A 16,844-nucleotide genomic window follows, 5' to 3' on the forward strand; every position below is an offset into this window, starting at 1 on the left:
CCCAAGTTGTTACGTTGCTTATGATTTGTCTATGTTCCACCATTTTCCCAACCTTCAGATTCACTATGTAGGACCTTTGCTCATTTCGACCAAATGAGCGCGGTCTTTGTATGGTCAACAAGGAGAAGGCTCTTTGGGCGCTACTGAATACGTTACTGGAAACGATAGAAGAATTACAGCAGACACGGCCGGAAGTCGCTGCCAATCTTGAAGAAAAAGCTATGAGCATGCATAGTGCGGTCGAGAAACTCAGGAAAATGGTAGACTGGTTCCAGCCTGCACAGTAAAATCTAAGTAGGTTCTCCCAAGTCGGAGGCTTTTCCGGAGAAAGTTCGCACTCATCTGAAGAGCGTGTATTACTTGCGGAAAGACACTTGCAAGATATTCATAACCACTAGGGTGGGATTCAAAACGTCCAATGCAGAACGGGTATGCAATTTCGCTATCCAGGATGACTGGCTCCGCAAATTGATCCTCTCTCTTATTGTATGGCAGAATACTTGGCCAGGTCTTTCACAATGACGTAAAATCATCAATCATGGTACATACGCAGAGATATAATACATGCATGTACTCTAGGTATATGATATATACATATATGATGAAAGTGAAAACATACACCTTTCTTATATCGCCCTAAATCAGTCATTCATGGAGCTGTTGCAAGGATGTCCCATTCCATAGCTATAAGCCAGCCCTCCTTTGCCTCTGGGTGTCCGCCATTTTCAGATGGACCATACTCCGACACCCGGTCAGATGCTTGAGCAGGTGTTCGATGTTCGAAGAAGTGATTCCCGAGCTCCAAAGCCCAGTTGAGCCCTCTGTGGATCCCCACCACACCCCCTTTCCGCAGGTAGGGTATTATAGTGCCATCAGAATGCGAGGGAATGTGACGAACAGCGGATTTAGATCGCGGAGGTCCCATAACCATGATATTCAGGGTAAAATCGGGATTTTTCGCTTGCACATGATTCCCACTAAGCACTTCTGCTTGAATAAAGGTGAAAGAGCCACACCCGCTCAGAGCCGATTGACTGACATCAATGACACGTGCAGTTAGGAGATAGGAATTCAGCTTTTCAAGCGAAGCATCCGCCGTCTGCAAATCTGAAGCTTGAGGCAAGGGTGGTTTCGGCAACTGGTCACGTTGCGTCCCCATTTCCAAGATCCAGCCGCGTACCTCAGCGGCCATTCCTCCAGGAATATAATTGGACACACCGGCTCGGTTTCGCCCGCGGCGACGCAATGTGCGCGACGAGGGTGAGAACGGTGCAGGGATATCATCTGCATCCGGATTCGGCGATGGCGAGCGAGGCAAAACGAAAGCCGGTTTCCGCCTCTCAGGCGGCGATATGCCCGGCGTGTCTGGTTTGGATATAGGTGCGGACTGGCTGCTCGGAGGCTTCGCCGTCAAGGAAAGCATAAACCGAGGACGACTGCGGAACGGTGTTTTTATACTGCTGGGGGTGGATGTGACTGGCACAAGTGGGCGTGCACTTGGTGCGGGAGTTCTCTGGGTACCCATATCCCACGTCGTAGTGCTTTGCCTGCTTTTATCGGGATAATCTATGTAATCGGCTGGAGGGTTCGCAGTTCCGGGTGGTGAGGACAATATTGGATCAATTTGTGTTTGATTGCTTCGAGTGAAAGGTGCCACTCCCTCCACGCGGCGCCGTTTATTCCCATCTCTGACCGGCGCAAACAGTGCGTCGAACTCAGCGTCTAGGGTCCCCGGAGTCTCTGGTTCTTCGGGAGGAGTGCTGTCTATAGCATCATCTGGTAGCTCGTCCACATCTCTTCCCCCGATCCGAACATCATCTATATCTGCGGCATCATCGGAGTCCTCGATCACGTCGCGTTGTCGGCGCGCGCGGGTGGCATTCTGGGTAGCAGGCGGGTTACGCACGGCTTCACGCGTTGAAGATGGCCCATCGTCATCTATCACATCAAGATCATCATCTTCCTTCTGAGTTGCATTTTGTGAGAGCAGGAACCGAGGTGTGGGGGCAAATTGAGGGCCACTGCGACGCGCGGATGGGTTGCGGCGGGGAAGGCGAAATGGGGATGGAGTCTGTGACCAGTCTGGTTAGTCTGGAGAATCGATAAATCATGCTGTAGACATACTGCTGGAAAAGGCATCTATCTGAAATGATCAGAGTGTGGAAAGAACATTCTGGCGCTGCTTCAATTCACCGAGTTGGAGAGATCTGGTGGTTCGCGTTGCTGCTAATGGGTAAAACGGCCATCGCGCAATTTGCGGCTCAACTTCCCATACACCCGTGTGGATTACACAACTTGTCGGCGACGATAACTTTTCTGTAAAAGAAATCTGACATATGTTTTTAAGGCAGATTCAAAGACGGGAAAATTCCCATATACTGAAGATTGGAAACATGTATCGGCATTGTAAGTGCATCTATATATCCCAACCTATGACCATGCTATTCGCCTGAATACATAGTGGTAATCCCATCGAATGACACCAAAAAATAAAGCCACAAAGGTCATGAACATAGTTTGCTGTGTCTATCAGCAGAAAAATATCTAGGAAATTCTGCAATAATGAACGGAACCTAAACCCTATCAACTGCCCCAAGCCTGGGAGCACCAACATCAAAGTCCATATCCCTTCGGTTTAAGCCAAACCTACAGAATCTCAGAGACAGTATGGCAAATACTGGCTTGATCTGCACCGGAGATATGTATATTGAAATGTTTCTGTAGGGCCACCACACGCTCCTCCTCAGAGGCAAAGCATTGCAACACCTCGGACGTTGCTCCAATACGCCGTTTCAGCGTATTATTGAACAGCGTCAGATCGCCAACAATGGCTTCGCCTTTCTCGTCCAGGAGCATCCGTACGCACACGACGTAGAAAGTAAACCAGCTCTTCCTGCTTTGACTCATGTAGTAGTTGATGATTGTGAAATCTTCAGGAAGGAACTCGAGCTCAGTGAAGCAGTAGGCGGGTATCCATGCGCCGTTCCGGTTGATCTCATATTGCCAAAGGGATTCACCCCTATGCGTTTGTTGATTGATCGGTCCATAGAGCAGCCGCCCGGACTGCTCGCCGACGTTGTAGAATCCGAAACCATGGACTAATGGAATGGGTCGGTGCGGACCGTTCGATCCGAAGCCCACATCTATGAGGTATTTCTGTTCGCCTATGGCAACAATATTGATCATATGGTTCCTGTAGTATGGTTAGTTGTTGAGTGCGTTAGACAAATGCAAGATTGGGTTCGAAGAGGTGGGAGATGGGCATTATAGTCATACCATCCTTGGTATTTAGGGCCTTTCCAGTTCTTCGACGCTGACATAGGTTGCACGGCTTCATTGACCCGACCTCCGACTGAGGTGGTATTGTATCCCAAGCTGCGCAAGACGGTCCCGAATAGGGTATTGTTCTCCATGCAGTAGCCGCCCCGATCGGAGTTGCCTTCCACAATTTTCTCGAAAATGCTCTGGGCATTAATGGATATATTGCGGTGCGCCGAGTAATGAAGACCGAGGTTCTCGAAGGGTACAGCTGCTAGCTGGTACCGCTGTAATACCCCCAAGAAAGATAAGGCGGCTTGGTTGTTGATAGTTGCGCCGTTCTTAACTATATGTGACTTCCGGTACTTCTGAGGGAAATTGATTCGATCGAAATAGTGGTTCAGTTGATCTGGCGAATATGTTGGACGAAAAGACCAATCAATATCAGGGCACATTTTGATTCACAGAGGAAGATAGCAGAAATAGAAAGGGACGGGTAGAGGCCGTTTCAAGCTGTTGGCGAAGTGTTAGCAAGAATATGAACGCCAAGCACAACCTTCGAATATGTAGTAGTCCGTACAAGTGCTGCTCTTGGGGAAAGGGCAGATGACCCCATATAGATGGTCGTCCAATCCCATTAGGAGGAGAGCAGGGAACTCGATGAATTGGACATTTGACATAACGGAGGGTAGGAGTGTAGTTGCGAATATATGGCATGGATGTGTAATTGGAATTGTGCGCTTGAGGATGCTCCCGTGATTATACTCAGTTTTATTGATTCGATTTATTGATGTAACCTACATTATTTAAAGATAAATAAAATACCCAGCTTTTATGCAAGCTTATACTGGCGGGGGCTAATATCCCTGTACAAATCAAGACAGTTTAGTATCGTACCCTTCAAGGACAGGAAAAGCAAATGTGGCTGGAAGTGTCATGGTAGACTCCTTTCTTTTAACATGTAGTCCCAAGGCCATAAGTATACAGAAAAAGGAAATATACAAGAAGAATAACATGTGCCAAATGCAGTAAACAACATAAAGAACAGTGCTTACATTTGCGAGAAGTACTCATTGAAATTGTCCGCGGCGACCTTGGTACAGTCGAAGCCGTAGATCTCACGCTGCACATCGGCATCGGCCCACTTATCAGGCACGGGACCCTTGCCAGCGCGGAGGGCAGCGAACTGCTTGTCACGCTCCTCCTTGGCAGCACCCTCACCCAAGTGCAGGGCACGACCAGAAGCGGTAGCCATCTCGACCAAGGCCTCAGCGCGGCTCTTGCGGACCTTCTCATAAACACGGAGAGCCTTGTTGATGGACTCAGGAGTGGTATCGGGGAGCTTGGAGAGGACCACACCGAGAACTGCTCCGTCTTCAATCGCCTGAGCAGCGCCTTGAGCCAGGTGGGGCAGGGTAGGGTGGCAAGCATCACCAACCAAGGCAACGGAATCGTGGACCCAAGTGGGCAGCGGCTCGTGGACGCGCAGCTTCCACTCACAGACCTCGCCTTCGGGAACGTAGTTTAGCATACGCTGGACCATGGGGCAGAAATCAGAGAACACGCCCATCATGGCAGGTTTGGAGCCCTTGGTGGTATAGGTAGCGTTTGTCGCAGCTGCGAAGTTGGTATCGGGCTGGGTGGTGGAGAGGTTGTAGATGGTATTGTTGGAGACTGCGTAGGCAATAATGTGACGCTTTTCACCAATCCAGCGGGTCACACGATTGCTGTTGATGAGTGCCAAAAGTTCGGGGTCGTCCTTGATCTGCTCCTTGTGGATCATGATACGATACGCGGCCTGTTGGGTGTCCTTGACACCAACGTCGATACCTAGCCGCTTCAGCATCTCAGTGCGGGTCACACTTTTAATACCGTCTGCAGCGAGAAGCACATCGCACTCGACCTTGAACGGAGCAGCTCCCTCGGCGCGTGGGTTAGCTGTGAATGATGGCCGAGGGCCGAACGAGTCCACGTTATCTGCGTTGATTCCGAAGTGGAACTTGATTGCCGAGTGCTGCTTGCATCCGTCATATAGCCCATTGGCTAATGATGCACGGTGGCCAACCATGTGCTTATATCCGTATGTGTCTTCAATATACCGCAGATCCACATATGCGTGCTCAGTGTCCGTTGCGCCGTCTACAGTCATAGATTAGATCGCATCAAATTGTTCGATTAGTCGATCTCAGCGTACCTCGCACTGATGTATCTTCAATATTGACAGCCTCGGCCTCAATGCCCTTCCAAACACCGAGTCCATCCAATACGCGGGCCATGTTTGGTGCCAATTGAATACCAGCCCCAACAAAGCCGAGGTCACGGGCATTTTCATAAACATCGATGTTCTTGAATCCTTGCTGAGCCAGAGCCAAAGCTGAAGTCAGTCCACCCATTCCAGCCCCCAGAATGGCGATTTGCAGATCTTGAGGTGTTTTTGCCATTTTCTCGGTGCTGTGCGGAGAAGATATATACGTGATGCGTGTTAACAGGACAAAGGAGAAGAGGATTTAAAATATGCCAGACCAACGATAGCGAGGAATGGAACGAGGAATATCTCTCAAACTAAATATTCAACAGTACAATGACCGGGTGACGCTGCCGACATGTCTTCGTGTTCTGCTTCATGGCCTTGGCGGAGTAAGTCTTTCCCGCTTCTCCCACATTCTCCCCACAAGTCCGCTCGCACGGCCTGGGGATTCATCATTCCCTGCTTGGACTTTATCCGCTCCAAAAGTTGATGTTATGCATGGGACTACCCGGAGGGTAACGTGAAGTGCAGCTCATCGTCGCACTGCAGCCTATTCTCATCCCTCAAACCTTCCCCACAGTTTTGAACTCGGACTTACCCCGGCCAAGCCGCCAATCTTGCGCAGTAAGTCTGGTTACTGTTGAGGCTACAGACTGCCGGCACTTGGATATACCAGTCCTTCTGTGGCCTCAGAGATCCACCCATGGACGGCTTAATGACAGGGCCCAGCCTGGGAATCTTTTCCACTCCCAGCCTTGAACATGGAAAAAGAATAAACATTACAGCGATAGGAGTCATAGTTCAGTTGCCAAATTAGATCTAAAATCCTGTCTAAGATTAACTTGAACTATGTCACGGCTTATTTGGCAATTAACAATCAACATGTGATCTGGCTAGTGGTGGCGCACAGCAATGTGCAGCTTTTTCCCTAACGATTGGTGGATAAGTTGTGATAGAACAGTAACATGAAGTCCACTGAAGCCATTACATAGTAAAAAAGTATCGTACCATGAGATATCAATACAGTACAATCGCATCAAGACGATGTTCAGCTATTCAAAAAGGCTAAACCGCATATGTGTTAGTGTGCCATATTGGGACTAGCGTATATCCAAATGATGCCAAGACATGGTGTACAACAGCTATATTTGATGGGTGGACTACTTCCAGTCATTCATTGCTTGAGGCACAAGAGTAAATGTAGTTGGATTATGTGCTTAACTGGCTCAGCCATCAGATTGGAGGCTGGTACGATGTTCATTGATCAAAGTTGTTAACATGCACACATGGGATCCGTGCAGGGTATGCGTTTGTCTCTCTGCACACTGACCATTTGCCTGGTTTGTCGCGTTTGTCATTCTCAGAGGCTTCATATACAGCTTCCTTTCCATAGATTCATATCACAACTTTCTTCCTCCTTCATCCCCCTGGTAGCATCTAGGCTCAAGTGGTTCTGAGCCCTTGCTCTCTCTGAGCACATTTTTATTATCAGCTTCAGTAGTAGGGGTAGCGAGGCTAAATGCCTCCTACCCCTAGCACCGCTATCACCTTACCGGAAACCTACACAGAGCTATGCTATCTAATATCACACTTTATTAAGGTTTTTATTGTTAGCCTTTAAAAACTGCCCGAGCTAACGAGCTTCTCCCTATAGCGGAGGCTCGTTAGTGATATAGTGGAGAGTAGCGAAAGACTATATCTCTCACATCTACTAGAGAACAGAAAAAAAAAGGCTATATCTCACTTCTTTTCTAAAATCGCCGCTGTGCGAGATCCCAAAGACGCCTATGTGCATACCCGCCTATATGTGATCAAAATCCAAGTCGGTGTTTTACGGTCTCTCTCACTTTGGACTGCCTTGATCTTCAAATCGGTGTTATATAGTGTCTTTCATTAAGAACTGTCTTCATCTTCAAAGAGACTTCATTTTTGACTGGCCGAAAGCTCGCCTAATCTTCATCTTCATCTTTATCTTCATTTTTCATGAGCTGCAATGGCTGAATCCTCTTCCCGACATGCTGCCTTATAGCTGGACGACGGCTTTTACTATGGGAACCAGATCGACTTTTTGACATGGATTTATGCTTTCCATGACGTTTTTTGATGCTCAGTCTGGGGGTGTATGCTGACATGCATACATGGGATACGTGCAGGGTATGCGTTTGTCTCTGTGCACACTGAGCATGTGCCTGGTTTGTCGCGTTTTTCATTCTCGGAGGCTTCATATACAGCCTCCTTTCCAAAGATTCATATCACATCTTTCTTCCTCCTTCATCCTAGAGGAATTGGAATGAGCATTGCACATTCGACCTCATCGTGACACTTGGTCTTCGTGTCCTTGCATTGTCGAGTACATCGCCATCGGTTGAGAAGGTTATTGAATTCCTACGACAATGCCGACAGGTGGCGATTGATTGGTGTGAAGAGTTGAATGGTGTTTCCGATGACGAAGGGAACGACGGCGGCAGCCAGCAGTAGCTCATACTTCGTATTGCATCGACCTGCCAAGCCACTTATGATATTCTTGCATCTCAGCGGGAGGTTCAGCAGGGAATTCAACGGGTCATAATGCATGTCCGCGAGATCGTTCGTCCTAGCCGACAGATCCCATCCTGATCTCGGACTTCCTCCCTTTTATCCCTTCATCCTGGGGGTATCCATGGACGTGTCGGTCCTTGGCTCTCATCACCCTCCTGTCTAAACTGTCTTTTCTTTTTGCTTTCTCTGCATCCGTATCAAGTAATAGCTTTTGATGAGTGGAAACCATCAGTTACTCTAATATTCAACAGGGCACCAGTGTAACTCAACTCGTCATGGTTTCAATGCTGTTAGGGTATTACTTAAACTTGGTTCAAATTCAACTCATTTAACACAGATATCTGCATAAGTATCCATCCAATATATGTGGTAGTCTGTTATTGCACTTCCTAGGAATGTCACAGGCATCTAGATACAATGAAGCAATGACCTATACGGTTGGCTGTCGAAACTATATGGGTTTTTCGCTGGACTACTTTTGTCCGCCCTTAATATTAGGCATCAGCATCTTAGAAGCTCGGAGAGTTGCAGTTTTTTGTTTGTCCTAGCGCAACATCAATCAAGTAGACTCACGTTACTTTTATAGTCTCCATTTGCTGCAAAGTATGTGTCGTGCATTTGTTGCCCGCTACCCTGAACGTATATGACGGGTGATATTTCCACTTCACCCGACGTTTTCGCGTAAACTGCACTCTTCGGGGTCGAAAATAATCCGTCCATGACAGAGATGGCCGTCATCATGGGTCTATTCATTATTCATTTACCCTGTTGATCATCTCTCCGTTATATACCTAAGCGACTTAGTCCATCAGAAAATACATATGTATTCAGAAATCCGATAGAGGATCCACGGGTGTATTATCTCGGGATTTCCCGAAGAGGTATCGGAGATGGAAGGTTGGAAAACTGAAGGTATCAGCAACAGCAAAGTACCTAGGTATAAAACTGGCAATTCTGAGGTCATGTCCGCCTTGGGCAGCGGACGTCTTATATACTCATCTCTCCAGATCTGTCATTCAAAATCCTTACTCCGTCCATATTTGTTTGTCCACATTACTTTCCCACCCCACCGATTTAACCTGCCATACATATCTTCATCTCTTGCAAAATCTGCTACCATCTTTTATTTGACTTCAACTTATTGTGTCCCATCAATACCGTGTACACATTTGGCAGCCAGGTCTCAAAGTCAAGCCATGGCAGTCGACCATGATCTCTCCTCATTCGTATTCAATCACATATTCTACCCCCCGGAGCTTCCACAGGAGGCTGAAAATAATCTTACTGAGCTGGAAAACCGCCTGACTGTGCTGGTGAGAGATGTGCTGCAAGATTTCGTCCAGAGTCTCGGCCCTGGGTCCCAACAGCGATGGGGCATCGTTTTGAGTATGCTGGACACCTGGATCAAGGTGCATACCGACCAGGGAATTGTGCAGATTGCTCTAGAAAAGGGCGTATCAAACCTCAAATATACCGGTAAGTCGGTTATATTTCGGACGGTTCCGACGGCGAGATAAGGCTGACATGAGTAGGGGCTGTTGCGTGTCACATCAGAGCTCAGAACTGCGGATGGGTTGCCTCCTACGATGTAAACAAAGACAGGGTCCTCGTGGATGCTTTTGAGGTGTCTTGTCAGGATGGGCCAGTGCTCTCCTCGTCTGGTGGGTTATTGCGTCAGTTCCCCGGAGTTAGTGTCGCCATTTCAGCAGACAAGCTCGCCGATCCGACATTCTGCTCCTACCTGGCCGCCGAAATCTCCCAGTTAACACGCGAGGAAGTGTCTGAGATGCTGCCTAAAAGCTCAAAAGCTGGAACCGAAGTGGACGAAATCCGGGAAACAACCCACCCTGGCCTCGTGACAGAAGGTTTGATGACACAGCTTTTGGCGCTAGGTACACAGCATGAAGAAGGGAGGTTCGTGAAATGCGTGCGTGATGAGGTCAATTGGGATCGTGCTTTATTACCGTGGAGGCGTTCTCCAGCTTGGTTAGTCCTTCGAGTCGCTCTTCAGTTGGTTCTCCGCCGATGCTTCCCCGAAACAGACAGCCGCCTTCAGTACAAGAATTTCATTCTTTACCTCATGGCAACACTGGCAGGAGATCAAATTCTGTCCGTGGGCTCCCATACAGTTGTTGATGGTTGCGAAATCATGCGTGCTCGACTGGGCCGCCGGCTCTACAAGCTGAAAGATGAAGTCTTTCCATTCGTTGCCAACCGGGCGCATTCCACAACCAAAGTTCTGCTTGGCAAATTGATGTCTATTCAGAAGCAGATCAAAATTTCCAACAGCGTGGAGATTCCGCTGATCCCACCATCAGCCTCAGAAGATGATGTCCACCTTTCGCTGGTTCATTGCAGAGACTACCTTCAAGCGGCAATGCATCCGTCGACTGGTAAGGTAAAACCTAAAAAGTTCCGTCGAACTCAAGGATTCAACTTGAACTGGAGCAATGGTTTGCCCGTTCCAAAATTCGGATCAATTATGGCTCTCAGTGAATTCGAGCAATGGATTGAGGAGCACCTGCAGTCCTGGTTCGTTGATCAGCCCGCGTCGAAATACGAATCAGCATGTTGTGAAATTGAAAGTATCATGGCACAGTACATTTCCATGGCGCAGCCTAAGTACTACTCCAATCCACAAGCCACATCAGTCATGATCCTTGTGGTGTTGGAACTGTGGGTAGTGCTTGATAAAATGGCAGTGCAACTATGTCCCCTCCTGGGGAAATTCTCTACCGACATCCCCGAGAGCTTCCTGGAACCTCTACTGCTTCCCAAGATTGGTCAAATGGAACGAGCAAGAGAAGTCGAGCAACACATTGATGTGCGGCACAAGGAAGCGCTGGAAACAAACCCTAGCATCTTCTGTGACCCAATGAAAAATTGCTTCGGTGCTCAGTATTTCGATAGCTCTGATGATCATCAGGCACTTGAACGCGAAATTCAACAGCATGCAACGCAAACTCGAGCAGCAAAACGGGTAGAATGGGAGATGTTAAGTGCCGAGTACAAAAGGACGTGTCAAACAGGGGAGAACTTGTCGCATTTTTATGACTACAATCGCCATGGCGAATACGTTCACTTTAACCACCGATGTGAGAAGTGTTCATTGCAGAGGCAGGCTGCGTCCATGTCTATACGAATCCACGAATGGCCGCTTCCAACCGATGTGAATGAACGGAAGACCGCTGTGTTTGAGCTGGATATCCCTACTTGGTTTGCATCGTGGCGCAACACTACGTGGAAGATCCTTCATGCGGTCGGACGAAGGGGTACAGTGGCCGCTGACAACAATCAAGTGGAATGGCTTCAATATAGAGACATTGAAACGTTCGCTGTCAGACGAGACTCAAACATCATTCTGGTCTCAAATTCAAAATCGTGGGGCAACACCCACTACAGGACCCATAAGTTCCCTGTCCCGTATGATGATATTGGTATACCAAATGGGCTTTGCCTAAAATTTCTCGACCAAGTCAGCCACGGCTGGGTGAGGGAGCAGACCGAGAAACCGACCATCAAGCTCATGTGCACTATCCAACTCCCTTCTGGGCCATACTCAAACCTTCAATACACTCTCAATTCTACTTCACACACGCAGAACCTGGTCATAGCAACTCAGAATGATTGTGATAAAACCCTCAGTTTGCATGAATTTGAGGCGTACGGATGCCTTCGTTCTGGGGAGCGCGTTCAATGGTGCAATATTGCGCGAAACCTAGCATCCTCGACATTATCACTGAATGAGGAGGCCGTTTCCTCCCTTTTTAAACAAGCTGCTTGGGAGCTTGGGTCACGCTCTGGGTCTGTAAGAAGACTTGCACATCAGGCCTTTGAGGATACAGGCTTTGGTGACTGTTTGCTGGACCTTCTGCATGAGAGGTTGACGGCGATCAAGAGGAATTGGAATGAGCATTGCACATTCGATCTCATCGTGACACTTGGTCTTCGTGTCCTTGCATTGTCGAGTAGATCGCCATCGGTTGAAAAGGTTATTGAATTCCTACGACAATGCCGACAGGTGGCGATTGATTGGTGTGATGAGTTGAATGGTGTTTCCGATGACGAAGGGAACGACGGCGGCAGCCAGCAGCAGCTTATACTTCGTATTGCATCAACCTGCCAAGCAACTTATGACGTGGATCCTATCCATTTGAAAACAGCTATCGAAACACCCCGAGACGTCTTTTGTTTTGTCCGGTCCTCTATTCTACTCTTTGCGAACTCACCCCCGGAAACAGACAGCCCCCCACCCGAGGCAAAGCTCTTCTTAGAGAATGCGGAAAGGATCCGTTCTGTGTTAAGATCACGAATCAGGTGCATGATTCTCGATTGCCCGTCTGGGTTGAACGACGCGATTCAGAGTAGCATAACCTGTCTTGAGGTATCTGGGCCTTGGAAGATTTGCCAAGGGAGTGATATTTGGGTAACCGCAGAAACAAGGAATAGTCTCCGAGGTTTTAAGCAGCGACTCCATTTCAATTGTCTGACAGGTGAACTTCTGGTGGATGGAAACCGCCCGGGGAGATTGCCAGCCGAATTCACATGCGATCCTCTCTACCAACGCCTTTTTGGAACGGTAATTCTGACCTGTCACTAAGTATACTGGAAGAAGAGTATTAACTGTCCAATAGAGAGTCCTTCCGGTGGTACCGTCGAGTTTGCCCGGCGCGTCGTTTGTCTTGTCACGCAACATTGAGGATCTTGAAGTAAGTCAACCAAAATTGCTATGACACGTTGTCTAACGACTTGCACAGGTTCACTTTGGGATGCAAGGTAAAAAGCTTTCAACTAAAACCCGGAAGGGGTCTCAGATACTGCAACTGATACCTCCGGAGGTTTTTGTGAATGACTTCCCAAGAGTCTTTATCTCTGATAACTTCCATTGGCTGGATTTGCAGACTGGACTGCTTGAATTCCGTCCACTAAAGAACCCATGGAAAGCTTGCTCCACCAATTGGCGTTTATCCTTCGATCCTTATGCGCCTAGCGTCATGCAACAAGATTCCAAGTCCCTGGTCGACATACGCAGCGCGCCTGTCAAAAAGATTTGCCGTATATTAAGAGTGCTTGACGCAAGTGACGAAATCGTTGTAACCCAAACAGCCACCGGAACGCTAGAGGCAGAGCTAAGCCGTTTACGATTGAAGTTCTTCGTCAATGACAATGGGCGCGTAGCATCGAAGGAGTTTGGTGCCCTCATTGATGTTGACCAAGACGTCGGCTGCTTCTATGGTCTCAGGAATAAACTGGTCCTTGTCGATTCCTCCAATAACAGATCCGTCATTGTTCCTTATGGACACCCGGTCGTTAATAGAAAGCATGACCATGTTGCGGTTACAATCGATCTGCGAGACGGAAATCGAGTGAAATACATGCATTATTGCTTGGACAGTCATCTGCAACTTCTGCGAGGATTTTACCCCCTGGCTATCCTGTACCAGGCCTACTTGCACGCACTCACATCTTTCCCCGTTGCTGACGACTTGACCCATCGTTCAGGTACCGAAGAGGCTATCCGAATTCTACGTCAAGGGTCTTTGAGATCGTCTTTTCCCCTTCAGAACGATTGTATCGAGACCCTGAAATGGATTGCGTCTCTCACGCCGCACCGCTGCTTTTATCCTCGGCACCTTCGTGTCATGCAAACTGTCACATGGTCGAGTAACTTAGGCCAACTTGCCCAGCACGACGACTTCCAACCGTTGGCACAGGACATCCTCCAGTTTTCCGTCCAATGTGCACATTTCCATGATGCCAAATCGAACGGAAACAAGATCTCATACCGGGGAAATAGGGTTCTATTACAGCGTGCCCGTTGCCGTAACGAGCAGTTGAGAAGCTCGGAGTTCAGTGGTCCTCCTACGTCGTTTACCAAGAAAGTTTACAAATCCCGCGACTGCGATTCCACAAGCGCTCGCAGCAGCGCTGTGTACAGTATCACAGGTCTGATTCGAGACTGGCCTTTGACAGTTGATCATTCATCTTCCATAGTGGCAACCATGACGCAATTCAAAGAAGTTTCAATGCTTTCAGATGACTTTACCCGTTGCTCTTACTCCGAGATTCTATCTCAGTCGGCACCGAGCTCCTGGGTGTCTTTGTACAAAGTCTGCCAGTCGAGCTCCCGAACAAGGGACACCTACTCCTTGATTTCTTTGTTCTCTGCCCTTGCGTTTGGCGGGAATATTGACCAGTCGATCCTACGCCAATTACTTCAGGTTGCTTTCTCGGAGAAATGCAAAGATGTTGCGGTTCCACGCGACTCGAGAACATCGCTAAATCTGACACTAGGGGAGGATCTAGTCCTTAGTCAAGTTGAAGACGCAATCAGAGAATCTTACGAGCCGTTCACCGAGATACGAAAGTCATACCTCACATACGGAGAACAGGTCGAGAGCAACCGAAGAGCTAAACTCAAGTGGGAAGACCAAAGAAAGCAGGACGTGCAGTTATGTGGAGAGCATATAAGGGAACAGTGGCCATGCAAAGCTCCCCAGCTTCCATCTTCCAAAATGATTCCTCGGGTCTCCAAGACGGCAGCATATGAAAAATGCAAAATACTGTGTGGCAATTGGTTCCAAAATAAGAATTTCCTTGCCTTCCTACGCCAGGTACAGAGCCAAGTGCCGCCCTCCAACTCCTATAATAGCAACGTGGACCCTGTTCCAACTTCGCATATGCACTCCCAGGAGATCGAATGCACTTCGTTCCAACCACCCCGTCTTCTTGACTTGATCCAGATGTCTCATGCAAGTACCCCACAGACTGAGGTTGCTCCGGTGACCTATCATGCAGCTTCTTCCGTTTTGCGACCGACTCCTGAGCTCTGGGCCCTGGCAAAACATTTTCAGGACAGTCCGAACCAGTGCCAACAAGACTACGGAAACGGGCTAAGTCACAGCGTTCAAGCGTTAGAAGATTTCTCAAGTTCAGTGCCTAGAACTGGAAACTTTGACCTTTCTGGGTCTGTTGACTGGGCAGCAAAAAGAACTGCGCTCCTTTCACATCAAAACCAGGTCCAAAGTCTTAGGGACTCGCTCTGGGAAGAAATAGTCATTATCTTGACAATTAGTGAGAATCGAAGTCGTCCAAGCACTGACACAGTCTACCCTTCTATCACTGTTTGGTCGGTTCTGTCCATCTTGGCCCATGACCAATGGGCTAACATTCCCGCCCAATGGAGGGAATTACTTGTGGCATTTGGAAAGTCTATATCTGCCTTGCGTCGTTATGGGCGGCTGATTTCCTGTGTTGAAACGCGTGATATGGATGGGTTCCTAAAAGACGCAGACAACCCAGGCTATGAGGGGTGGGACCCTTTGATCTATCCGACTTGGCTGCTTCTGGAAATTGAAAATAACATCACTATTCGGAAACGCCAAGCAGAAGTCGCACTTCGGATGATTGAACCAGAAGATGGTGAAAATGCAGTACTTCAGCTCAACATGGGCGAAGGCAAGACTTCCGTCATCACACCTATGGTGGCTACAATCTTAGCAGATGGCCGTGATATTCTCAGGATAATTGTCCTAAAGCCTCTCTTAAGACAAAGTGATGGGCTTCTTTCTCAGCGCCTCGGGGGTCTGATACAGCGCCGCATTTACCACATCCCGTTCTCGCGACACACTCAACTTACTTCCAGTACAGTCGGACAGCTTAAGGCCATATATCGACAATGCCGCCGTGATAGGAGTATTCTGATTGCTCTACCTGAACAGATACTCTCCTTCAGACTCATTGGGTTAGATGCCGCGGAGAGAAGCCCTGATATTTTTGCCCCATTGGTAGCCCTTGAGCATTGGCTACAAATACACTGCCGGGATGTCATTGATGAAAGTGATGAAGTTATGGATACCAAGTTTCAGATGGTTTACACTATGGGCACGCAGCAATCTCTCGATGGGCTAAGTGGTCGCTGGGAGACAACGCAGCATTTGCTTCGCCTAGTCTCCACACAAGCAAAGTGCCTTCAGCAGGATGACCCAGGATGTATAGAGGTTGACCAGTCAGGTTACCGCTATCCTATTCTGCGATTCATAAGGCCATATGCTGTCGAGCGCCTCGTCAGTTACACTCTTAGGTCGATCTCAGACAACGGAATTCCCGGTTTACCCTTTACTCAGTGGACCCCAAGGGTGAAAGGCAGCGCGCTGAGATTTATCCAGCAGTCTGAGCTGACCGAAGAAGATCAATCCATCATCCAGCAAGAATTTAATGGGACTATCTTTATCACCAAGCTTCTTGTTTTACGGGGGCTTTTCGCTCATTGCATCCTGAGATTCTCGCTTGCCGGCAAACGATGGTTAGTGGAATACGGCCTTCACCCTTCCCGCTGCTTGATGGCTGTGCCGTATCGCGCGAAGGGTGTCCCATCGGAGAGTGCAGAATTCGGACACCCTGATGTGGCAGTGACTTTGACTTGCCTAAGTTACTACTACGAGGGACTGACAAAGGATCAACTGAGAGACTGCTTTATCCTTTTAGCTAAGCAGAACGACCCGTCAACGGAGTTCCAGAACTGGGTCGCGCCGTGCGTCCAAGAACTGCCCGTTGGTTTGCAGTCGTACTCAGGCATCAACCTCGAGGACAATAAGACCTTCAGTGAGATATTGTTCCCTCTCCTCCGATACCAGAAAGAGATTCTTGACTTTTACCTGTCCCACTTCGTCTTTCCCAGAGAAGCAAAGGAGTTCCCGGCGGAAGCTCTCGTCATCTGCGTGGGATATTCCTGCACGGCGGGGCCTTCAATTGACGACAGGGTTCAGCGGTACGAATGATAACCGGTTTCTCCTGCCTT

At 48.4% G+C, this 16,844-nt stretch overlaps 4 protein-coding genes across 4 annotated transcripts; 1 reads left to right on the top strand and 3 right to left on the bottom strand.

The window, feature by feature from the left end:
* Positions 1–649: 649 nt before the first annotated feature.
* N7525_008918 (uncharacterized protein) lies at positions 650–2,139 on the bottom strand (the record flags this gene model as incomplete). Its single annotated transcript, XM_061214541.1, has 2 exons — positions 650–2,071; positions 2,125–2,139. The coding sequence occupies 2 exons, from the start codon at positions 2,137–2,139 to the stop codon at positions 650–652; spliced, it is 1,437 nt and encodes a 478-aa protein (XP_061068972.1).
* Positions 2,140–2,646: 507 nt separating this feature from the next.
* On the bottom strand, positions 2,647–3,713 carry N7525_008919 (arylamine N-acetyltransferase family protein; the record flags this gene model as incomplete). The annotated part of the gene is made up of 2 exons (XM_061214542.1): positions 2,647–3,193; positions 3,277–3,713. 2 exons carry the CDS (start codon positions 3,711–3,713, stop codon positions 2,647–2,649), a joined length of 984 nt encoding a protein of 327 aa, XP_061068973.1.
* A 596-nt stretch (positions 3,714–4,309) lies between these two features.
* On the bottom strand, positions 4,310–5,699 carry N7525_008920 (putative monooxygenase; the record flags this gene model as incomplete). Its single annotated transcript, XM_002562984.2, has 2 exons — positions 4,310–5,397; positions 5,453–5,699. The coding sequence occupies 2 exons, from the start codon at positions 5,697–5,699 to the stop codon at positions 4,310–4,312; spliced, it is 1,335 nt and encodes a 444-aa protein (XP_002563030.2).
* A 3,541-nt stretch (positions 5,700–9,240) lies between these two features.
* N7525_008921 (uncharacterized protein) lies at positions 9,241–16,824 on the top strand (the record flags this gene model as incomplete). Its single annotated transcript, XM_061214543.1, has 4 exons — positions 9,241–9,520; positions 9,577–12,623; positions 12,679–12,753; positions 12,802–16,824. 4 exons carry the CDS (start codon positions 9,241–9,243, stop codon positions 16,822–16,824), a joined length of 7,425 nt encoding a protein of 2,474 aa, XP_061068974.1.
* Positions 16,825–16,844: the final 20 nt, after the last annotated feature.

Source organism: Penicillium rubens, assembly GCF_028828025.1.
Source record: "Penicillium rubens strain IBT 27055 chromosome Unknown utg000003l_segment0_segment0, whole genome shotgun sequence".
In the NCBI taxonomy this organism is placed as follows: domain Eukaryota; kingdom Fungi; phylum Ascomycota; class Eurotiomycetes; order Eurotiales; family Aspergillaceae; genus Penicillium; species Penicillium rubens.